This window comes from Hemiscyllium ocellatum, chromosome 32 (assembly GCF_020745735.1).
Source record: "Hemiscyllium ocellatum isolate sHemOce1 chromosome 32, sHemOce1.pat.X.cur, whole genome shotgun sequence".
NCBI lineage: Eukaryota > Metazoa > Chordata > Chondrichthyes > Orectolobiformes > Hemiscylliidae > Hemiscyllium > Hemiscyllium ocellatum.
Window position 1 is genome coordinate 11,914,459 of NC_083432.1, and position 25,474 is coordinate 11,939,932.

The 25,474-nt window shown below is 41.9% G+C and overlaps 1 protein-coding gene across 1 annotated transcript in view; it reads right to left on the minus strand.

Annotated features, from left to right (window-relative positions):
• The window catches only part of mrc2 (mannose receptor, C type 2), a 278,995-nt gene that overhangs the window by 78,475 nt on the left and 175,046 nt on the right, over positions 1 to 25,474 (minus strand). Inside the window, exon 12 of the mRNA XM_060848970.1 lies at positions 19,411 to 19,631. Coding sequence (XP_060704953.1) covers positions 19,411 to 19,631 — 221 coding nt within the window. The remainder of the gene's footprint in view (positions 1 to 19,410; positions 19,632 to 25,474) is intronic.

The window sequence follows — 25,474 nt, forward strand, 5'->3', positions numbered from 1 at the left end:
GCAAAGGCATAATGAGCTGAATAACTAAGTTTTGTGCTGTAGGTTTCTGAGGTTCTCCTGCTACATTTAAACCACTCAGCTGCACACTGAAACTACCTTATGGGTAAGAAGTTTCTCTTAACTTCCTCAAAGGACTTACTGATTACTGTCTTACATTTATGATCATAATTTTTGTTTTTTTCACTCTCTCTACCTTTTCCCCACCTAGAATAATGATTTGGGGACAGAAGTTCAAATTCCACCTGTGGTGGGGCTAGGTTTTGGCACAAGTCAGAGGTTTTCAGGGCACGTTAAATTTGAGGAAGTGTTTCACTTGCAAGTGGTACAATGGACGAGGTGGTAATTGTTGCAAGAGAATTTTCAGTTTGGTAGCACTTTCTCCCTCAGAGTGGTTAACACTACTGAGCAAGGTTGAGGTCTTGGAGTTCACACGATGTGCTATTCAGAAGCAGCAGCAATGAAGTGGCTCTTTGAAATCCTACTGGCCTGCTTTTATAGAATCATGGAGACATACAGCACAGAAACAGAGCCTTCGGTCCAACCAGTCCATGCCGAACATAATCCCAAACTAAACGGGTGCTACCTGCCTGCTCTTGGCTCATCTCCCTCCAAACCTTTCCTATTCATGTCTATCCAAATGTGTTTTAAACATCGTAATTGTACCTGCATCCACCTGATCCTCAGGAAGTTCATTCCACACGTCAACGATCCTCTGTGTAAAAAAATTGACTCATGTCTTTTTTTAAATGTCTCTTCTCTCCCCTTAAAAATGTACCCCCGAGTCATGAAATTCCCCATCTTAGAGAAAAGACAACTACCATTAACTCCATCCATACCTCTCATTTTTTAATAAACTTCTATCAGGTTCACCTCTCAACCTCCTCTGCTTCAGTTTACAACTTCAATTACACTTGAGTGCTGGAACTGCGGCTCACTCCCGACCACTTTCTATTCAATACTTTCCCCCAGGAGATGGTTTTGCATTACTCTGAAGAATCAAGATATTTTCAAATCGCCATTTTCATTTCCTTATATCAAACAACTTCAGAAACTTGACATATTCATATCACCATCAGAGACTCCAGCTCTTTGTTGGAATCACAAGGGAAGATTTCTATCAGTTCAGCTTTCCAAATCCACATTCCCTTTGTTCAGCTGCAGCTCCAAAATGCACACAACCTGAATCCATGCTTCAATTCCCATGGTGAGGCCAGTGAGCAAATACAAAATAATTAGCACAGGAACAGGTCATTCAGCCCATCAAGTCTGCACCAGCCCTTTCAACAAGAAATCTAATCTAGTGCAACTTCCCATTCTTTCTACCCCATTTGTTCATTTTTTAAAAAATCCCTACAAGGATGAATCCAATTTCCTTTTGAAGGTTACAATTGAATCTGTATCCCACCACTTTTTCAAGCAACACTTTACAAATCCTAAATATTCCTTGTATAAACAAATTTTCTCTCATGTTGTGTTTGACATAGGTAGGAAAAGGGATGGGGATATAAGGCAGCAATTCATGGAGCGAGGGTGGAAGCTTAGAGCTAGAACAAACAACATTGTTATTTCTGGCTTGTTACCTGTGCCACGTGCTACCAAGATGAGGAATAGGGAGAGAGAGCTATTGAAAATGTGGCTACAGGAATGATGCACGAGGGAGGGATTCAGGTACCTGGATAATTGGGGGTCATTCTTGGGTAGGTGGGACCTCTACAAATGGGCTGGGGTACACCTGAACCAAAGGGGTACCAATATCCTGGGTGGGGATATTTGCTAATACTCTTCAGGAGGGTTTAAACTAATTCAGCAGAGGGATGGGAACCTGAATTGTAGCTCCAGTGTACAGGAGGTTGCGAGTAGCGAGGTCTGAAATAAGGTTTCAAGGTTGCAAGAGTGCATCGGCAAGCAGAAAGGTGGTTGTTGTGTGTTGACTTCAATGCCAGGAGCATCCGGAATAAGGTGGGTGAACCTGCAGCATGGGTTGGTACCTGGGACTTCGACATTGTGGCCATTTCAGAGACATGGATAGAGCAGGGACAGGAATGATTGTTGCAGGTTCCGGGATTTAGATGTTTCAGTAAGAGGGGGTGGTGTGAGATTGTTAGTGAAGGACAGTATTATGGTGGCAGACAGGACATTTGATGAGGACTCATCTATTGAGGTAGTATGGGTTGAGGTTATAAACAGGAAAGGAGAGGTCATCTTGCTGGAAGTTTTCTATAGGCTTCTGAAAAGTTCTAGAGATGTGGAGGAAAGAATTGCAAATACTATTCTGGATAGGAGCGAAACTAATAGGGTAGTTGTTTTGGGGAACTTTAACATTCCAAATATTGACTGGAAATACTATAGTTTGAGTACTTTAGATGGATCATTTTTTGTACAATGTGTGCAGAAGAGTTTCTTGACACAGTATGTAGATAGGCCAACAAGAGACGAGGCCACATTGGATTTGGTACTGGATAATGAACCAGGCCAGGTGTTAGATTTGGAGGTAGGTGAGCACTTTGGTAATAGTGATCACAATTTGTTTATGTTTACTTTAGTGATGGAAAGGAATACTATATATACCGCAGGGCAAAAGTTACAGCTGGGGAAAAATACAATTATGATGTGATTAGGTAAGATTTAGGATGCACAGGATGGGCAGGGGATGAGCACAATTGAAACATGGTGCTTGTTCAAGGAACAGATACTGCGGGTCCTTGATAAGTATGCACCTGTCAAGCAGGGAGGAAGTGGTTGAACAAGGGAACTGTGGTTTACTAAAGAAGTTGAATCTCTTGTCAAGAGGAAGAAGGAGGCTTATGTTTGGATGAGATGTGAAGGCTCAGTTAGGGTGCTTGATAGCTCCAAGTTAGCCTGGAAGGACCTAAAGAGAGAGCTAAGAAGAGCCAGGAGAGGACATGGGAAGTCTTTGGCAGGTATGATCAAGGAAAACCATAAAGCTTTCTACAGGTACGTCAGGAATAGAAGAATGATGTGAGAAAGGTTAGGGCCAGTCAAAGACAGTATTGGGAAGTTGTGCTTGTAGTCCAAAGAGAAAGCAGAGGCCCTAAATGAATATTTTTCATCAGAGTTCACACAAGAATAAGACAATGTTGTTGAGGAGAATACTGAAGACTATTAGACTAGACGGGATTCAGGTTTACAAGGAGGAGGTGTCAGCAATTCTGGAAAGTGTAAAAATAGGTAAGTCCCCCGGGGCTGGATGGGATTTATCTTAGGATTCTCTGGGAAGCTAGGGAGGAGATTGCAGAGCCTTTGGCTTTGATCTTTATGTCACTATCTACAGGAATAGTGCCAGAAGACTGGAGGACAGCAAATATTGTCCCCTTCTGCTTGGGAGTAAAGACAACCCTGGTAATTATAGACTAGTAAGCCTTACTTCTATTGTTGGCAAAGCTTTGAAGAGGATTTTAGAGAGGATTTATAATCATCTAGAAAAGAATAATTTGATTAAGGATAGTTGACACGGTTTTGTGAAGTTAGGTCATGCCTCACAAACCTTATTGAGTTCTTTGAGAAGGTGACCAAACAGGTGGATGAGGATTAAGCAGTTGATATGGATTTCAGTAAGGCATTTGATAAGGTTCCCCACGGTAGGCTATTGCAGAAAATATGAGGCATAGGATTGAGGGTGATTTAGCAGTTTGGATCAGAAATTGGCTCACTGGAAGAACAGAGAGGGTGGTGGTTGATGGGAAATGTTCATCCTGGAGTTCAGTTACTAGTGGTGTATCGCAAAGATCTGTTTGGGGCCACTGTTGTTTGTCATTTTCATAAATGACCTGGATGAGGACATGGAAGCATTGGTTAGTAACTTTGCGGATGACACTGAAGTCAGTGGAGTTATGGACAGTGGAGAAGGATGTTGCGGGTTACAGAGGGACATAGATAAGCTGCAGAGCTGGGCTGAGAGGTAACAAATGAAGTTTAATGCGGAAAAGTGTGAAGTGATTCACTTTGGAAGGAGTAACAGAAATACAGAGTACTGGGCTAATGGAAAGATTCTTGGTCATGTGGATGAACAGAGAGATCTGTGTCCATATGCATAGATCCCTGAAAGTTGCCACTCAGGGGTTGATAGGGTTGTTAAGAAGGCGTACAGTGTGTTAGCTTTTATTGGTAGAATAAAATTTTCGGAGCTATGAAGTCATGTTGCAGCTGTACAAAACTCTGGTGCGGCCACACTTGGGAGTATTGCGTACAGTTCTGGTTACCACATTATAAGAACGATGTGGAAGCATTGGAAAGGGTGCAAAGAAGATTTACCAGGATGTTGCCTGGTGTGGAGGGAAGGTCTTATGAGGAAAGGTTGAGGCTGTTTTGGTTAGAGAGAAGAAAGTTAAGAGGTGACTTAATAGAGGCATACAATATGATCAGAGGATTAGACAGGGTGGACAGGAGAGCCTTTTTCCTCAGATGGTGATGATTAGCACAAGGGGACATGCTTTAAATTGAGGGGTGATAGATATCGGACATATGTCAGATGTGGGATATATACTCAGAGAGTAGTAAGGGCATGGAATGACCTTCCTGCAACAGTCATGAATTCGCCAACAGTAAAGGCATTTAAATGGTCATTGAATAAACATATGGATAATAATGGAATTGTGTAGGTTAGATGCGCTTTAGATGGTTTCACAGGTCAGCGCAACATTGAGGGCCAAAGGACCTGGACTGCGCTGTAATGTTCGATGATCTACGTCTCTCTGGTCATTCTCCCTTCAGTCTTTGAAAATGTGACCTTTCATTATCTCAACCTTTTGCGATTCAAACTGTTTTATTAAATCTCTGCACTCTTCAATCTTTCTACAGTCAGCCATATGCATTCCACCTGCCCATTTTAAATCAACTCCGTAAGATCTCAGTACTTAAAGTAAGTGAGTTAGAGCAAGATTTCCATCTTTGTGGGTTTCAGAAGTATGCATTCCTCCCTGGAGGCTGAGAATGAGAGTGACACTGATAAATACATACTTAACAAGCTATACCTAAAAAAATACAACATCTGAAAAGAGAATTACAAGTGAAGCTTGCAAGAAATTAACCAGTATTTGCCATGTGGAGCAGTGGTCCACCAAAAGAGAAATACCACATATCTTTTATCAGTGATAATTTTGATACTATTGTGTCAGAACCTGTGGAGGCAATTGTACCTCACTCACTGAGTAGGAACCCTGATGGTTAGGGTGGAATGCTAGTTTTGCTTTCCATCTTATATTATTCCCCATTGACTTTAAATACAGAGTAAAATTGGGTGTACATAAAATTAGCATTACATTCAAGTCCATCAATTTGGTTTAAATTGTTCCAACGAGTATAACATAGAATGAGATGACATGTATATGCTGAAGACCTATGACGGAGATAGAAACAATTTGCATTTATGTAGCACCCTTCACATCTTCACCACGCTCCAGAGTGCTTCACAATGCATTAATTGCTGAAGTGCTGTTGAATGTGGCAGCATTTTGCTTAGAGTTCAGTGTAATATTGGGACATGTCAAAGCAGATTGCTATTGCAGAGTCACTTAGGATGAATCCCCTTTGGATCAAACTCCTCCCTATAGACTGTTAAAACTCAGGAAAGCTATGAAAGGTCAATGACATCAATGTCCCTGGGCCTCTTTGCACTCAGAAGCCAAGACTATGGTGAGCTCCAGCTTCACTGTGTAAGAGATACGATATGTGGACTTGGGAATATTTTTGGCCGAGAGTTACTGCATCGTGGCAGCACTGTTCTGTTGTGGTTTGCAGCATGTGTTTTTAGTTAAGATAGAAAATAAAATCATGCAGCAACGCTTGAAAAATTCCAAAGAATAGAAACTTTAAGCCTCAGGAAGAGTGATTACTTAGTTCCAGTTCCACAGGAAAAGGACTCTGTCCAAAGTGAATTAAGGGCAGGAATTGTTAATTTATTTTGTGCTCAGTCAACACTGCTTTGACCTGCCATAGTCTGAATTTATTTAGATACGGCTATTATTAGGAGAAACTTAGACTTGGAATGAGCGGTCACTTGGCTTATTGTGCTGATTCCGATCATGAATCTGTCCAAGTTATCCTAACATGTCTAAGATTTCTCATTGTGGCCTTTGACCCAATTATTTAATTGCCTGAGGAAAGAAAATTCTATAATACTGCTCCTCTAAACTGGGCAAATACCTAAAACAACCACTTTCCTTCATCTATTATTCATTATGAAAGTCAGCTCCTTGATTTACAATTTTCACAGCTGACAGTTCAATGATCCAAGCAACACAGGAACTATCATGTTGCCTGATCTGGGGACAACATTAAATACTGCATTTGGAGATGCCATTTCACCTTCTCCAGACCAGAATGGTAAATTTCTTTCCCCAAAGGGGATTAGTGAACCAATTGCGTTTTTCACAACAATCGAGATTTCAGGGCCAATAAAATTGAGACTAGTTTTAATTTCAGATATTATTCATTGAATAGAAATTCCACCAGCTGTCAACCTGTACTTGTAGAGTGGCAGCCTGGCCTCTCCATTATTAGTCTAGTTACATTACCACTGCAGCATTTATGTCTAAGCTGTCAACATACCTCTTGGAAACAGGTTTGTTGCCCCTCCTTGTCCTTCCCAATTTTAAATTGAATAGTTGGTATGTTGTATCCTGACACACTCTGAACCTTGCCCAATTGCGCACCGTTATAGAATTTCTAGAGTGTGGAAGCAGGCCACACCAACCCTCTGAAGAGCATTCCACCCAAACCCCCTCATTTCCGTAACTCTGCATTTCCCATGGCTCATCCACCTTGCCTGCACCTGAAGACACAGGGAGAATGCACAAACTCCACATGGAAATTGCCCAGAGTTGGAATTGAACCGGGGTCACCTGTGTTAAATCTCCTCTAGAATTTGACTAATTACACGTTCTTATCAAACAACAGAGAATGGGTAAGAATTTGGCGTGTCATTCCCTCATTGCACAGAAACCTGACTTGAGGGTTCACAGCCAGTTGTCGATAATCCTGAGGCTGAGAGGCGTTTCTCTGACAAGCAATTTGGCTTCATCAGTCAGGTTGCAGTCTGCTTGCTTATATTGGAAATTATGATTAGATTAGATTCCATACAGTGTGGAAACAGGCCCTTCGGCCCAACCAGTCCACACCAACCCTCCAAAGAGTAACCCACCCAGACCCATTTCCCTCTGACTAATGCACCTAACACTACGGGAAATTTGGCATGGCCAATTCACCTGACCTGCACATCTTTGGACCTGTGGGAAGAAGCCGGAGCACCCGGAGGAAACCCACGCAGACACGGGGAGAACGGATGCAAACTCCGCACAGACAGTCGCCCGAGGCTGGAATTGAACCGGGGACCCGGTGCTGTGACGCTATGTATACATTTATAGGACTCTGTTCTTTGCAGTCAGAAAGAGCAGTTACATGAGTAACTGAGTCATGAGTTACATTGAGTCTATTTCAACTCAACAAAATCCATGACCACCATTCATTGGTTCATTTCTCAAAGCAATCAAAATTCAACTCACTTGGTTTAAAGTTTAAGCAAAGCCTGGCAATTAACTGTCAATCAGCATTAATGGATGCATTCTGCATGGCAATGACTCTACCAGTCAGAACTTTCATCATATGCAGTGCAAATGTTGATTTTGTCCCTTGAATTGGTATTCTCGTGAATTATCTGATGAGTCCAAGTCAAAAAGCTTAAACAAAAATGCTTTATATTTCACTACAAAATGAATTTATGACACTAGTTAAACAGCAAACACTCATTCGATTAGATTACTTACAGTGTGGAAACAGGCCCTTCAGCCCAACAAGTCCACACCGACCCGCCGAAGCGCAACCCACCCATACCCCTACATTTACCCCTTACCTAACACTACGGGCAATTTAGCATGGCCAATTCGCCTGACCTGCACATCTTTGGACTGTGGGAGGAAACCGGAGCACCCGGAGGAAACCCACGCAGACACAGGGAAAACGTGCAAACTCCACACAGTCTGTCACCTGAGTCGGGAATTGAACCCGGGTCTCAGGCGCTGTGAGGCAGCAGTGCTAACCACTGTGCCACCGTGCCGCCCACCATTCTACTATTAATTTTACAGCCATTAGTTTTCATTCAGGTCCTCAACAAGCCTTCTAGAAAAGAAGTTTGTGACTTACAAACCTGGCTGATCATTTTGTGAAAGTTAGTAGATTACTAGATGATGGCCATCTAGTTGAAATTATTCACTCAGATTTTCAGGCATGATTTCTGACACAAGATCATAAGCTACAATCTCGTAGCAGTGTAAATTGATGCACTGGATTAGGATTTACCTCCAATGAGATACCAGAGGTATGAGCCTTAGTGACGTTCCTCAGGTATCAACGTTAATCTATCTCCTGTTCATTATTTCCATTACTGTCAATTGACTACATGTGCTGGGAGTATGGACTGATACATGGTTCTGAGGAAAGAACACAGGCCTGATGTGTTAACTTGGTTTCTCTGCTGACAGATGCTGCCAATCTGGATAGTGTTTCAATATTTCCTTCAAATATTATATTTTGCTTTTATTCAGCTCATCACCGACTGGTGGAAGAGTTTTTTTCTGTCTTGCACCATACGTGACACCCTGAAGCTACACTAGTTCTAAATAGAATCCAAAACATATTTATTTTCTTTAAAGGATCACAACAGTGGTCATGCTAGCCAAGAATAGCAAACTAACGTTATCTGCACATCTGCTATTATCCTGTACTAACCCAGCCACAATCACAAGTTGTGCACTTGAGAAATGTGGTCATTTATTTTTAAGAAACTGAAATAACTAGGTATACACTCCTCCCTTGAAAAAGGGTATTTGCATCTGAAATTCAGAGGTTCTGGGATAACTGGGGAAGGGTGGGGGTCATACAAACTGAAAAACCGTGCAACTGTGCTTAGCAACTGTGTGCTGACATGTGGCAGAGATGTCAGTCAATTGATTCTGGCTGGTGAGCTGAACTAGTCCCATTTGCCCGCATCAGGTCCATATCTCTTTAAACCTTTCCTATCTATGCAACTGCCCAAATGTCTTTTAGATGTTGCTATTGTACCTGCTGCTACCACTTCCTCTGGCAGCTCATTCCATACATGCACCACCCTCTGTGAAAAAGATGCCCCTCAAGTCCCTTTTGTATCTTTCCCACTGACCTTAATCCTATGCCCTCTAATTATGGACTCCCTGCATGCCGCCTTTTCTTGATTAACCCACATTTGTCCTAATGATTATTAATTTTATCTACAGTAATGATATATTTAAAGGAAAGCTAGATAAGTAAATGGGAGAGAAAGGAATAGAAGATTATACTGATAGGACTGGTTGGAGTGGAGTTAAGACCAGACTCAGTGCAGCACAAATCCATCAGTTGGGTTAAATAGACTGTTGATCCAAAGCTCTCCTTCTTTGGCTCAGTGTCAGTGTTGCCTAAAACCACTCCTGAGGGGCAGCTGGAGATGATTTAAGGTGGTGAAGATGCTATATAAATGTGCATTTTTACAGGTAGATGGGCGGTGCTAACTTGACAGACAGAGGGATAACCTACCAATCTTTCACCAGATACTTGCTCCCCCATAGTAATTTCTGCCTGTAAAGTCTACATGTATAAATTAATGGAGAAAAGTTGCAGTTCGGAAAGAAAAATCTTAAATAAAAAATCTACTTATTAGGAGATAGATTTAAAAATAAACAGCCGAACAGTAATGAACGATGTCTGTGCTCCTAGTCAAAGCTGCTGATTCACTTGGCTTGTAAAGTCTGAACAGGACTGATTGATTGTTTTAACAATTGAGATGAATCACTCAGCTTCGTCTATATTGCAATCGATGTAAGCTAGGAAACGAGGTAAGAGCTGCTTTTATGTTTCTATCACCCCCTGAGGGAGAGACCATGCTCTGACGACTGCCAGGCAGTCACACTCCTGAGGAAATTTTACTTTGCAATTGCAAGGTTACAAAGGGGCACAGACAATAGCAAGGTTGAAGGTCGATGAGATTTTTCCTTTGCTTTTGTGAGGGCTGCCAATCCTGCAGCTCCAAAACTGACATCATCTTTGAAGCTGCCTGCAGGTCGTAACCCTGAGACCAACTCATCAGTTCTCTCCCTCCACCTGCTCCAGTGCTGAGGGTTATCATCTCTGAAGTCAGAGTTAAAAAGCTGGGTGAAGCACAGAGGGAAACTCTCCACGCATTTCATCCCCCCAGATTTTTCTGTTTTAATTCTTGTCTGTCCCAGGAGATAGGAAGTGCTTTGTCATGATGCTCCAGGCATCGTGAGTGTGAGGCCAGCTAGTCTCTGCCTGGTTGAAATGTCAGATGTAAACAGGAAATATGGTCAGGAATGTTTGGCTGTCAGACTAGAAACTCCCGGACTGATGTATTCACTGCTTAGCAATTCTCTGTGGCCTCCTCCCTTACTTTCTACAGTCTCCTGAAATTTCTCCATTCACCTTAATCAGTGTCTTTCTGTTACTGATCCTTTTCCTGGTGGAAATTGTTTCTTCCTCACTCCTCTATCAAAACCTTCCATAATTGTGAACGCCTCTATTAAATCACTCTTAACTTAATTATCTGCTTGAAGGAACACAATCTTAGCCTCTCCACTTTGAGGCACTTCCCCCACTTCTTGACTGCATTCAAAACAATTATGATATCCCTTCACGCTCTGAGTCATAATCTCGCTCTGACCCACCCTCAAACACCTCAACATGTTGTAGGTCTTGAGAGGTTGCCACTGCTGCCCCCAAAGTTCCTGTAGCCTTTCTGTGGACAACTTAACCACTCTTTTGCAACCCACCTCCAAACACTGCAGAGACCTTTAGGTCATGTTTCTATTCAAAAATGTTCCACAAACAAACATCAGGATGCTTGACCCTTAATAATAATGTTGCTGGATGACGCAAGTTCTTCGGTCATGCTACTTTTTAATGAGAGTGGACAACACAACTCAGGATCTGACTCACCAGATTTGGATACCTGGCTGGTTTTGGCTGTAGCACCAATTCAATATGTTCAGGTGTATGCAGCCACATACCCAATTCAGCACTTTCCAAATCCATGACCGCTATTCCCTAAAAGGACAAGGATAGCTGATGCATACGAACATCACCATTTCAAGATCCAAGTCATTCACCATTCTGATTTGGAAATATATTGCTGGTTCTTCAGTGTCGTTGGGTCAAAATTCTAGAGTTCCCTCATTAACAGCACTGAGGTGTAACTGAATGAAGTGCCACACTAGTTCTGTGTATGCAGCAGCCCGTATTTATTGAATTGGAGCCATCAATGGATAAATGCAATGGAGAAAATGAGGCAAGACATTGTGAGGACCTCTCACAGCCACCCCACAAATCTGCAAGTAAACATTCTGCAACACTTGATATAAAGCCGTGGCCACATTGAACACTGGCATATTCATCATCATTACAGCTCGATGCTTGGCTCAATATTAAAAGCCAATACATTGAAATTACTTTTACCAATTGTGTGAGCAAGTCCAGGTTACTATGAGCGGACTGAATGATAGACAGTTTGGGGGGATTTAAAAGGCCCCTGTGGATTGTGTGCTAGCTGCGTCTGAGCACACCTCCACATGCAGCTAGCACCATCTGGACTGCAAGTAAAGCCAGATTCTGATGCAATCTTCAGCAATGCTCTGGGTCAGAGGGAATTTTGTTAAAATACTGATCCTGAAAGACAGCAATTACAGAGAACAGACACAGCATCTCTAACTTGGAAAGGCTGGAAAGAATTACATTGAATACCTCTTTGATGACCAGTATGATAATCTCAATCTTTACAAACAGATCACCCATTAATAAACCAGGTTTCAGTCTGGTCTTCATTCAAAAGCATGCATAACAAATAGCCATTTCCTTTTAAACAGAGACCAAGTCAATAAAGACTATTTTCAAAAATTAATTAATTTTGGTTACTTCTCTCAACTGGTTAGATTTAAATTGGTTTAAGAGTCAAGATTAGAGTGATGCTGGAAAAACACAGCAGGTCAGGCAGCATCCGAGCAGCAGGAAAATCGATGTTTCAGGCAAAAGTCCTTCATCCACTTGCGTCAAATTGTTGTAAGCTGAAAAACTGCTGTTCAGTCACCCATGCATTTTGTTAGTGAAACACACAATTCCTTCTGAATGAGCTGATCTCCAGAACACTATCTAGTTCAGAGACAGATCGCATTTACTGGCGCCTATGGAGTACGACCAATTAAGTAGACTAAGAATGCTAAGGATCTGAACAATGTTGAAACTTCAAAATTCTTGACTGAAAAGTCTCAGCGAACACTGAAGCCGGCAAGAATCTGCTAATATTCCCGGAACAACGCATTTAGATTCAAACAGCAAACCATCCAGAGCACACATTACAAAAGCATCAAAGCAAACCTGACATTGAGTTACTTATGATGATATTACGACAGGTGTGAAATAGAAGATAAGGGGCATTTTTATGCAAGAGAGTGCGGTACAGAGATTAAGGAAAGCACTAAGCGCACAGGCAGATATAAAAAGTGGACTAATCAAAATCAGGGATGCACCCAAAGGCCTGAGCTAAAGAAACACAGAACTGGAACAAAACAAAACAAAGAACTGCAGATGCTGGAGATCTGAAACAAAAACTGGTGAAAGATTGCTGGCAAAACTCAGTCGGTCTGGCAGCATCTGTGGGAAGAAAGCAGAGTTAATGTCTTGAGTCCACTAACTCTTCATCAGATCGGTTTAGACGCGGGGGGGGGGGGGGGGGGGGGAGTCTTGTTCAAACAGTGTGATAGAAGTTTATATATCCACTTCAAAGAGGCAGTGGACATCTCTGTTTAACATCTCACTCAAAAGATAAACATAGAAAAGCATACATTTCTTCAGTTCTGCTTTGAGGTGGCATCAGCCCCCAATTGATTCAACTATTAGATTGGGAGAATTAAAACTGAGGAGTGAAACATCAATCTGAAAGGTAAGAAATTGGGAATCTTGATGTCAGAATCAGAGAGAAGCGTTTCTCGGATGTGGATATTTTGAATAAAGTTGAATGGATGAAAACTGTTTCCCGTAACCTTCCATTACACTTCATAATGCTGAGGTTCCGCAGACAAAGATAGTAATTTGACAGCTTATTTTGCCTATCCCTCTCCCTCTCCTCAAAGGTAATGGCTAACAATTTATAAGGAATTGCCACTCCACAAAAAAAATCAGTCAACAAATAATCTCCAGTAGATTGCATGAACTGATAAAAACATTTCCACAACACTGACACATAATGTATTTGAAGAAGGCATTCCATAGTTCCAGGGAGCTGCCTGCAAGTCCTAGGAATCCCTCGGCATTCTTGACACAATCTCAGAAGCCTAACCTCCCAACATCCTAAAATCAATGTCAGCTACTTAAAGAAAGATGGCAGGCAGAGGCTTCAGCATTAGCGGTGGAGGAGCCTGAAGCCAGGACCCTGGCAACCGAGGATTGGTGGCAGCATCTTGAGGTCCATTGAAGGGGGAGCAGGAGGTATGAGACCAGGCCCATGACTCCGGCTTGGGTGCAACAGTTGCGATTGTGGGAGTGGCAACGATGGCAGGAGTGAGTCTCTGGCTGAGACCCTGGAGCCCTGATGTCAAGCAGCGAATGCAGGAGTAGTGGAGAATCAACAAGAAGAGGGAAAGATGAACTTCACTGCAGTAAAATCTTGCATTATATTGTATTACGAGAGACAATTATATTGCATTTCCATGTGGAGATGAAGTCCCACCTTCACATTGAGAATATCCTCCAACGTGTTGTCTGGCACTATCATCTTGCTAAATGGGACAGACTTCAAACCAATCTAACAACTCAAGACTGGGCACCCATGAGGCACAGTGGGTATCAACAGCAGCAGAACTGTCCTCCAACACAATCTGTAACCTTATGGCCTAGCATATCCCCCACTCAACCATTGCTATTAGGGGTCAACCCAGGTTCAAAGGAGAGTGCAGGAGGGCATGCCAAGAGCAGCATCAGGAATACCTAAAAATGAGGTGTCAACCTGGTGAAGCTATCAAATAGGACTACTTTTTGCCAAACAGCATAAACAGCAAGTGATAGACAGAGCTAAGCAATCCCACAACCAATGGATCAGATCTAAGCTCTGCAGTCCTTCTAATCCAGTTGTGAATGGTGGTGGACAATTAAACAACTCACTGGAGGAGGAAGCTCCACAAATATCCCCATCCTCAGTGATAGCTTGACTGGCACCACCTCTACAAACATTCAATCCCTCCACCACCAGTGCTCAGTAGCAGCAGTGTGCACTATCTACAAGATGCACTGCAGAAATTCACCAAAGATCCTTAAACAGCACCTTCCAAATCCACAACCACTGACATCTAGAAGGACAAGGGCAGCAGGTACTTGGGAACACCACCACTTGCAAGGTCGCCTCCAAGCCACTCACCACCATGGAAATATATTGCCATTCCTTTACAGTCATTGAGTCAAAATCCTAGAATTCCCTCCCTACCGGCATTGTGGGTCAACCCACAGTAAGTGGACTGCAATGATTCAAGAAGACAGCTCACCACTGCTTTCTCAAGGGCAAATAGCAATGGGTTATCAATGCTGGCCAGCCAGCGACACCCAAATCCCACAAATGAATTAAGAAAATATGGTGCTGGAGTAATGGCGACACTTTGTGTTTTGCATGCGAGAAACCACTTTTCACTGTATTTTTATATAATGCAACAATAAATCTAAATCTAAATCCAAAACCTTAGTGTTAGTGGATCAGTAAATACAGAAAAAATGGTGTATTATCTTATAAATCTCCTCTCTGAAACCATGACCCACCCCACCCTCTCCCTCAAGCTCAAAGAACCACTCATCCACAAGGAGGCCGTGAGCATCAGATAATTCTTTTCCATTTATTGACAGCAATTTGCTTATTGCAATATGCAATACCTTTACCATTCTGTATTGCTGTGTCTTAAAGGAGAAAGCTTAGAGTAACCTGCATGGTGCTTTTACTATTACCATGCAGAGAGATCATTGATTATTCATAATGGTGCTCTGGATTCCACATGTCATGGGCAATGCCATGTGAGGTCAGCAAGTTACAATAAATATTAAACTCATACCATCTTGTAAAAACCAGTCTGGAGATGTTATGTCAGATCAGAGAGTGAGGGGTGACCTTATGAAATCATGAAAGGTATGGAAAGACAAGGTCTTTTTCCCAGGGTAGGGGAGTCCAAACCAGAGGGCGTAGATTTAAGGGGGAAAGATTTAAAAAGGACCTGAGGGGCAACGTTTTCACTTAGAGGGTGATGCATGAATGGAATGAGCTGTCAGAAGAAGTCGGAGACTGGTATAATTGCAATATTTAAAAGGCATCTGAATGAATATATGAATCGGAAGGATTTAGAGCGATATGGGCCAAATGCTAGCAAATGGGACAGATTGGGATGTCTGGTTGGCATGGATGAGATGGACCAAAGGGTCTGTTTCTGTGCTGTATGATTATGGCTTTGTGTGTATTATAGTTATTGTTCACCTCTGATACAATATGAGAGCTGGATTGATGACAAGGACAAAGATTAAGCACCTTTCAGTACATCATGGAAATAAAAATAGTTTTGTTTGTCATCTTTCATGTTCTGTGTTCAAGCAAACTCACAACACAGTAATCACTGCCGCTTGTAATTCGTACTTAGTAATTTCCTCATGCCTTAAGGGATTGTGGGAAGAGCAGGGCAACAAAATGATCAAAACCTTTGTCAAAGAGGTAGTAAATTTTAAGAATTGTCTTAAAGGAGGAGTGGAGAAATGTAAGAAGAGAATACAGAGATTTGGGCCTTGCCAGCCCATTCCATCAACAATGGAGTGTTTTATTTTTAAAAAAACCCAGAAGAACTGGAGATGCTGTAAATCAGGAACAAGTCAGAAATTCCTGGAAAAGCTCAGCAGGTCTGGCAGCATCTGTGAAGAGAATTCAGAGTTAATGTTTCGGGTGTGGTGATCTTTCCTCAGAACTGAGGAAGTGTGGGAGTGTGTTCATTTGTTCTTTCACAAATGTGGATGCCGCTGGTAAGGCCATTATTTATTTTCATGGAGATTAAAATCAGGAATGTTGAAGGAGCCGGAATTCGAGGAGCCTACCTATCTCAGAGAGGTCAGTTGAGTCCATGAATGGGCAATTGGGAAAACAAAGGGGAAATGGGTTTGTGGAGATTGGAAAAATGGGATGAGAACTTTTATTTTAAAAAATTGTGCACTTCTTAATGAGGAACTAGTGCTCAAGAAGAACAAACCATTTTCCTGGCAGATATGACAATTGAATACCTGAGCTGGGTTATTTTAAATCGAAACATTTGTATTTCTTCACAGGGGTCACATGGATTGACATTCAGTCCACGTGATTTGACTAGGACTGTGACAGGGCAGTTTATGTATCCAAAGCTACAGCTGTGTTTACAGAACAGAGCAGCAGAGTAGAAGTGATCCATTTGACCCATCGTGTCTGTAGTATTAACCAATTAAAGTCCTACTTGCCTGGTCTAGATCATTGATACCATTCCATCTGAGCCAGCTGATTTGTTAATGCTTCTGCCTTGGTATCCTCTCCATATCTACATGCTCTACACCACATCTTGAAGGCTTCTTGCCTTATTTGTTTCTTCTTGTCCTCCTTCCCAGTATTCACTGTTAGCTTTCTGCCTGCTTGTCTATATTCAGTATAACCCTTTATCTTTCCTGTGTTCTCTCTGCTCTTCTGTCACCTCTGTTCTTTTTCTGTTGTCACTTTCTATTTTTGTTTATTTTAAAAACTGAAGACTGTGTAACATTACATAGAGCACACAATTTTTAATAATAATCTCCTATGGCACTACACATGGTACGAAAAATTTTAAAAACTCCTTTATAGTAAATATGGTATGCATTAAGAGGTGATTGAAACAAGGCATTTAAGATGATTAAAGTAGTTGATATAGCAAATAAAAAGAAACTATTTTCTCTGGTGGCAATATCTGGAACAAAGGGACTGAAGCTTAAAATTAAAGCCTGACCATATTGTCAGGAAGCACTTCTTCACACAAAATGTAATGGAAGTCCAGGACTCTCCCCTCTAAGGTAGTTGAGGCTTCAGGTTAGTTAAAATTTTCAGTACTGATTTTTGTTAGGCAAAACTAATATCAGCAGTCTCTACCACCCAGAAGGACAAAGACAGCAGATTCCTGGAAATTCCTTTATCTGCAAGCTCCCCTTCAAGCCATACACTATCATGACTCAAAAATATATCACCATTCCTTCACTGTTACTGGATCAAAATCCTAGAAGTCCCTTTGTAATAACATTGTGGATATATCTACCCTCATTAGATTACAGCAATTCAAAAAGACAGCTCAATCTTCTCAAGGATAAGAAATGCTGGCCTAGCTGTGTTCCTGTGAATGAATATAAAAAGAAATCTACAGAGTCAAGGTGGGCGCTTGAATTATGATGTAGATAAAAAACGCAATCTGATTGAATGGTGGAACAGGTGCATGGGACTCAATGGCTGATCTCTTCTCCTATGTTTAATCAAGAATATCAGCTCATCAGAACATATCTGGTCTCCCTGCTATAGAAAGGATGTTGTGAAATTTAAAGGGAAAATCTGAAAAAACTTACAAGGATGTTCGAGGGTTTGAGCTGTAGGGAAAGGCTGAATAGGCTGGGGCTATTTTCCCTGGAGCATTGGAGGCTGAGAAGTGACCTTATAGAGGTTTATAAAATCATGAGGAACAGGAGGGGTGAAGAGACAAGTTTTTTTTCCCCCTGGGTTGGGGGAGTCCAAAACTAGAAGGAATAAGTTTAGGGTAAGAGGGGAAAGATTTAAAAAGGGACCTAAGGGACAACATTTTCATCCATAAGGTAGTGCTTGTATGGAATGAGCTGCCAGAGGAAATGGTGGAGGCTGGTACAAGTACAGCAGTTAAAAGGCACCTGATGATGGATATATGAATAGGAAGGACTTAAAGGGGTATGGACCAAATGCTGATAAATGGGAAAAGATTTATTTTAAGATATCTGATCGGCATGGTTGGGCCCAAGGGTCTGTTTCTGTGCTGTACATCTCTATGACTCTATTGATTTTTGATGTGCATGACTCTATGCCTACGTGGCCAATACATGCAAGTGGGTAGCTGCATTCACAATTCAAAGAGGTCAAGAGAAGGTCAAGAGTACACCCCAATGTGGTAGATCAAAATGAACCCTGTTTTTCCAATCTAATCAACCAAGCACAGTCTGCACACAATACTGTAGAAGTAGTGGATTCTTGCACATCCTTTACAGCAAATCAAGGAAATTATGTCACCATCCACACAACCCATCCACCTCTACAACTTCAACAGATGACCTGAGACCCCTTAATCTTAGTTCATATTATCTGAAGAATCCAGTTTTCCAATTCAGTGTAAGCACTACACTCTCACTAATGGATCATACAAAAGCTTTTGTTTCTCAGTACTCTTAGATCTGCTCTGGTGAGGCCACCTATCATACCTGTGCTTCAACAATGTCTACCCTTGTTCTTGACTGAAATCAACAGAGTTCATGACCTGTCTTTCCCAATTTCCACACTTTCCACCCATCTCCCACCCTCCCAAGATCACAAAGTTCTCCATATAGGCTCCCTCAGAGGACACAGCCTTGTGACACTAACTCGGACTATTTCTCCATAGGCACTGCCTGACCTACTGAGCATTTTCCACCATTCTCTGTTCATATATCAACAGAACTTGTTTAGAAATGGAGCAAATTGTTTTTAAAGCTGTGTACCAGATTCTCAACCTAGACCCTCACTTTGGCGACATAAATCTGCCATCCCAGTCAATCAATCCACAGCTATTACAGTGAGTATGCATATTCTGAAGTCTGCTTGTGCTGCTTATGAGGAGCTTTACTTTGAACCCTCGCTGTTTGAAGTCTTATTACATAACTGTTTATATATAAAGTGATTTAATCACAACTGTGAGAAAAGCAGTTTTGTATCTGTATCTAAAAAAATGCACTCATATATTGTTGCATCACATTATTTTTACAAGACTTATGTTCAGGGTAATGTTTACACAGTGAGAGATCAGTACTACAATCAGACTTTGTCCCATTTCCTATCTGAAACATGTTCTAATGTTGAAAACCTTGGAAAAATAAAGGCTTGCAGTGCCTTAAATGTAGCAAAATGTCTCCAGCGATTTCACAGGAGCATTATCAGTGTTTGACATTGGGCAATTTATGGAACGCTTGATCAAGGAGGTAGGCTTTAAGGAGCACCTCAAAAGGAGCAGCAAAAAATGGAGAGTTGCAGAAGTTTCGGAGGGATAATTCCAGAGCATTTGATCACAAGCCTCGATGAGTGAGGAGATTTCCTTTCTTTACCTTATAACAGTATCGCAGAGTCAGGGATGAAGACCATCCTGTTGGACAGCTTCCTGTCACACTGGGTGTGGGAGTCACTGCGGCTGGTCCAGTTCCTGGATCAACAGAGGTTGCTAGGTTCTGCCTGCAGATGTACTTGGCCCTGAAGCTGCTGCAATCTTTCACATCCCATAATCCAACAGAATTTCCTGTGGCCAGCACCACACAACCGCCTTTATAACCTGCAACAGAAGGCTCAGTTCATACATTCAGCATTCCAGAATAACACAGCAAACCACTAGCCAGCAGGCATCATGCACATGCATCAGATGAGTAGTTTCGCACTATTACAGATTAAAAACAGAAGGTTGATTAAACCCAGTCTCCTTCACGATGTAGTTTCTCACCTGCCTACCTCCTCTGTGATCTGTGGTGAAGCCAGATTATTGTGCAGGACAAATAGTCATTTAAATATGGGTGGGTTTTCTATCACTGCAGTATTCCCAGACCAAACAGTAAAAGACCTCATTACTGTACCTGAAACGTAAAAGCTATTCACCTTTTACCCCAAACCCGTTTCCACAAATTCCTTGTAAGTGTTTCAGATTCTGTAGTTGGTTTCATGTGGTTTCTGGAGTGGGAAGCACAGAAATATTTAAAATAAGAAGTGGCAAACAGCAAAACCCTGGCTTTTAAGAGTGAGCCGGATACTCGATTGCCACATACTGTTCAGGCATTCTTCACTTGTTGAAGGCTTTCAGTGATTTTGTTCTCCCCCACAGTAAAAGGAACAGGAAGATCAGGGCCCTGGGACTCAGTCCCTTTCCTCCTTGGATTTTTGGCAAAAGGCAATAAGTCTGAATAGTTGAGATAGGTCGAAATAACAGCCAAGATTTACGAATGAATCAGTATGAGACTGAATGAATAGTTCAGACAATGAATGGTAGTAAACATACTGCTCTGTCAAACTACAACACAATACAACCTTAGGGGATGTAAGAATTTCAATAATTACATTGTAAACTACTTTCAGCTGGCAAACGTACATTAAGTGTAATGGTTTAACATTCGTCAGTATGAAGCTGGACCGAACACTCTGGAATTTGCTGCAATTGGTATCCCACTGCCAAAAATAAGCTTTCTTTTGCTCAAGGCAGTTTCCACCCCTGCAGTTTACATTAACACTTTAATACCACCATTCAGCCAGCTATTAAACCAGAAATTAAAAAATACAAAGGAGCTATCCTACCAACTCCCCCCACCTCTCTCTCCTTCCCTACCTTTGCCTCTGGTTTAGTGGCTAAATCATGGTACGGCAACCACACAGACCTTCGGGATAAATAGCTTACCAGAGTTACTGTTTCAGGTCCAGTGACCCTTTTGAGCTGGACCCAAAACGTTAACTCTGATTTCTCTCCACAGAAGCTGCCAGAACTTCGGAGCCTTTCCAGCAATTTCTGTTTTTGTTTCCAATTTCCAACAACCGCAATTTATAGAGTCACAGACGTATACAGCACGGAAACAGAACCTTTAGTCCAATTTGTCCATGCTGACAGGAATATCCCAAATTATCTAGTCCCACTTGCCAGCATTTGGACCATATTCCTTTAAACCTTCCTATTCATGTATCCACCTGGACGTCTTTCTTTAAGTTTTTATTTTGTATGTGCGGAGATGTTGGGCAAAAGCAAAAATATGCTGAACTAAAATCACCCATTGAGAATGCTGTTGTTGATGGGGATGAAAGATTATCGGGGGGATATGCAGGAACGTAGAGTTGATGTTAAAATCAGATCAGCCATGATCTTATTGAGCAGATCTGAAGAGCTGGGTGGTCTACTGCTATTCTTTGTTTATATGTCCATTTGACAGAACCTCCTGATTCAATCAACAACATGGCAATGTTATAGTTACATTACTCACTACTGTCAAGTGAACTGCAGCATTGATTTCAAGCAGCATGATTTCAAACCTCAGCAGGGGCAATGTGAGAATTTGAGACCGTTTTAATAATATCAGAAAGAAGGATAGGTATAACTAGATTGTTGTAAAAACCCATTAGCAACACAAATTCCCTTTCAGAAAGGAAACTGGCTTCCCTCACCCAGACTGGACTCTATGTCATACCAGCTCCAGGCCCCCTCAAAAACTCATCCATACATTTTGTTGTATCAAACACTGCTACAGTGAAGAAGCCCAATCACGAGCATCTCAACTATATCTCAGGATATGTAATAAATGGCTGCTTTGCCAGCAATGCCCGAATGTCAAAAATAAATGTTTAAAAATGATTTGTGACAGGTTCTCCCAGGTTGTATAAGTGTATAATTTCCAATCAAGTTGCTGGAAAATAAAACTCTGAATGACCACCTTGGATGTTGAGCCATGAAAACCAACTTTAATAAAAGAAAGGGAGAAAGCATCAGTCTATGTAAACAAAACTGCACTGAAATAGCAGTTCAGGGTTCTGCTGCTACTGCACTCACAGTGGAGGTGGATCAATTTTTTTTTACTTGTCCAGATTGTGTGTATACTTTTATAGGACAAGGCTTCATTATTCACAAGCTGCAGAGCTCAGATGTCCTTAAACAAAAACCTCAGCAGTTAAAGAGATGAAGGTATTTGCCAGTGTAATTCTACTCAGGCAGTCATCCACTCTCCCTGCATATTTATTTCCTCATCACCAAGTGATATCAGTTCCAGATGTGCCTCATATAAATGTGTAGCCAAAGCAAGTAGCAGTCTGCCTGGCTAACTGCTGCCTGCTCAATGACACGTCACAACAGATAGAAGCAGTTGGTCTTTTTGTACAAACTTTATCCTTCTCATTTTCCTTACATGGGTGGAAGATGGCATCTGGGTACTGAGTATAGCTAAACGATAAAGGCTGTGGCTCAGTTAGTAGCACATTTGCCTTGGAGTCAGAGGCTCTGGATCCAAGGCCCATAATACTGACTTGAGTGCGACTCTCCAGTGTGTCCCATACAGATATGAAAGGGTTAATATTGGAGAATGCCATAAGCACTACTCACTCTGATGATGCCATATGGATTTGCAAGCAAAACGGCTGAAGTCAGTTTGAGGGTGTCTGTTGCTGGAATGCCCTACATCACTTTTCACTGAACCAGGGTTGATCCCCTGGCTTGATGATCATGTTACAGTCAGTGATATACTGGGCCATGAGGTTACAGATTGTGGGTGAATCAATTCTGCTGCTGTTGATAGTCTCCAGTGCCTCACAGATGCGGAATTTGGAGCTGCTAAATTTGTTCAGAATCTAGCCCATTTAGGATGGTGATACTTTCACACTATATGATAGAAGACATCCTTAATATGAAGACAGGACTTCATCTCCACAAGGACTGTATCATGGTAACTTTAATCAATACATTCTTGGGTGGATGCATCTGTGTAAAATGGATTGGTAGGAATTATGTCAAGTAGATTTCTGCCTCATCAAAAAATAGAAATGCAGAAAATGAAAGGTAAATTGGGCCATTTGGACTACTGAATCTGCTCCTTCATTCTGCATAATTACAGCTGATCCTCCATCTTAAAGCTTTCAGTCCCATTAATTTCTCACTAAGTTTCTTCACTTGCTCCTTTGGAATAGATCCTCATTTCCCTCACTTTTAGAACATAGAACAGTACAGCACAGGCCCTTCGGCCCTCGATTTTATTTCGACCTTTAATCCTACTAATCTACATATCCTATATCTTACTATCATCCATGTGCCTACCCAAGAGTCACTTAAATGTCCCTAATGGATCTGACTCTACTACCACTGCTGGCAGTGCATTCCACGTAGTCACAACTGTCTGTGTAAAGACATCTCCCCATAACTTTCCTTCAATCATCTTAAAATTGTGCCCCCTCATGATAGCCATTTCTGCCTTGGGAAAACGTCTCTGGCTATCCACCCTGTCTATGTCTCTCATCATCTTGTACACCCCTATCAAGTCATCTCATCCTTCTTCACTCCAATGAGAAAATCCCAAGCTCTCTCACCCTTTCTTCATAAGACATGCCCTCCAGTGCAGGCAGCATCCTAGTAAATCTTCTCTGCACCCTCTCCAAAACTTCCACATCCTTCCTATAATGAGGCGCCCAGAACTGAACACAATATCCTAAGTTTGGTCTAAACCGGGCTTTATAGAGCTGTAGCATAACCTTGTTATCTGAAATGCAATCCCCTGCTAATGAAGGCCAACATACCATATGCCTTCTTAACAATCCCATCAACTTGGGTGGCAACTTTGAGGGATCTGCGGACATGGACACCAAGATTCCTTTGTTCTTCCACACTACCAAGAATCCTGTCTTTAACCCTGTATTCAGCATTCAAATTCAACCTTCCAAAATGAATCACTTTGCATTTATCCAGGTTGAACTCCATCTGCCACTTTTCAGCCCAGCTCTGCATCCTGTCAATGTCCTGTTGCAACCTACAACAGCCCTCCACACTACCAACAACTCCACCAACCTTTGTGTCATTGGAAAACTTACTAAACCACCTTCCACTTGCTCATCCAAGTCATTTGTAAAAATCACAAAGAGCAGAGATCCCAGAGCAGATCCCTATCGAACACCACTGGTCACCAAGCTCCAGGCTGAACACTTTCCATCGACTAACACCCTCTGTCTTCTATGGGCCAGCCAATTCTGTATCCAGACAGCCACATTTCCCTGTATCCCATGTCTCTTTACTTTCTGAATGAGACTACCATGGGGAACATTATCAAACGCCTTGCTAAAATTCAGATACACCATATCCACTGCTCTACCTTCATCATGTTTTGTCATATCCTTAAAGAATTCAATAAGGCTGTGAGGCATGATCTGCCCCTCACAAAGCCATGCTGACTATCTCGAATCAAAGCTATACTTGTCCAAGTAATCATAAATCCTGTCTCTCAGTATTCTTCAATAATTTGCCCACCACCGACGTAAGACTGACTGGTCTGTAATTCCCATGTTTATCCCTATCCACTTTCTTGAACAAGGGAATAATATTTACCACCCTCCAATCATCTGTTACTACTCTGGTGCAGTGAGAACGCAAAGATCATTGCTAAAGACACAGCAATCTCTTCCCTCACTTCCTGTAGTAACCTTGGGTCTATCCTATCTGGTCCAAGGAATTTATTATCCTCATGTTCTTCAAAATTTCCAGCACATCTACCTTCTTAACATAAACCTGTTGTAGCATATCAGCCTGTTTCATGTTGTCTTCACAAATAACAAGGTCCCTCTTGCTCGTGAATACTGAAGCAAAGAATTCATTAAGGACCTCCCCTACCTAATCCAACTCCAGGCACAAGTTCCCTCCACTACCCCTGATCGGTTCTACCTTCACTCTGCCATCCTCTTGCTTCTCATGTAAGTGTAGAACGCCTTGGGGTTTTACTTCATCCAAGGCAAGGCATTTTCATGCTCCCTTCTAGCTCTCGTAAGTCCATTCTTCAGAACCTTCCTGACTGACTTGTAAATCTCTACAGCCTGTCTGATCCTTGCTTCCTCAACCTTAAGTAAGCTTTCTTCTTCCTCCTGACTAGGTGTTTCACATCTATGGTCATGCACGGTTCCTTCACTCTACTTTCCCTTCCTTACCTCAGTGGGACTAACCTATCCAACATTCACAGCTAAATGACCTCCACATTTCTGTCATGCATTTCCCTGAAAATATCTGCTCCCAATTTATGCTCCTCAGTTTCCGCCTAATAGCATTGTAATTCCTCTCCCCCAATTAAATAGTTTCCCATTCCGTCTGCTCCTATCCCACTATCACTGAAATGCTCCCCCACCAAGAAATATAACACCTGACCTGGTTCATTGCCAAACACGAAATCCAATATGGCTTCCCCTTTAGTCGGCCTATCTATATTACTGAGTCAGATTCCTTCCAAACTATTTGCAATAAGGAGGTTCCAATCAATATTAGGGAGGGTGAAGTTACCCATGACAACAACCCCGTTACTTCAGCACCTTTCCAAAGTCTGCATTCCAATCTGCTCCTCTGTGTCTCTGTTGCTATTGATTGGGGCGGGGGGGAAAACTCCCAATAAAGTGACTGCTATTTTCCTC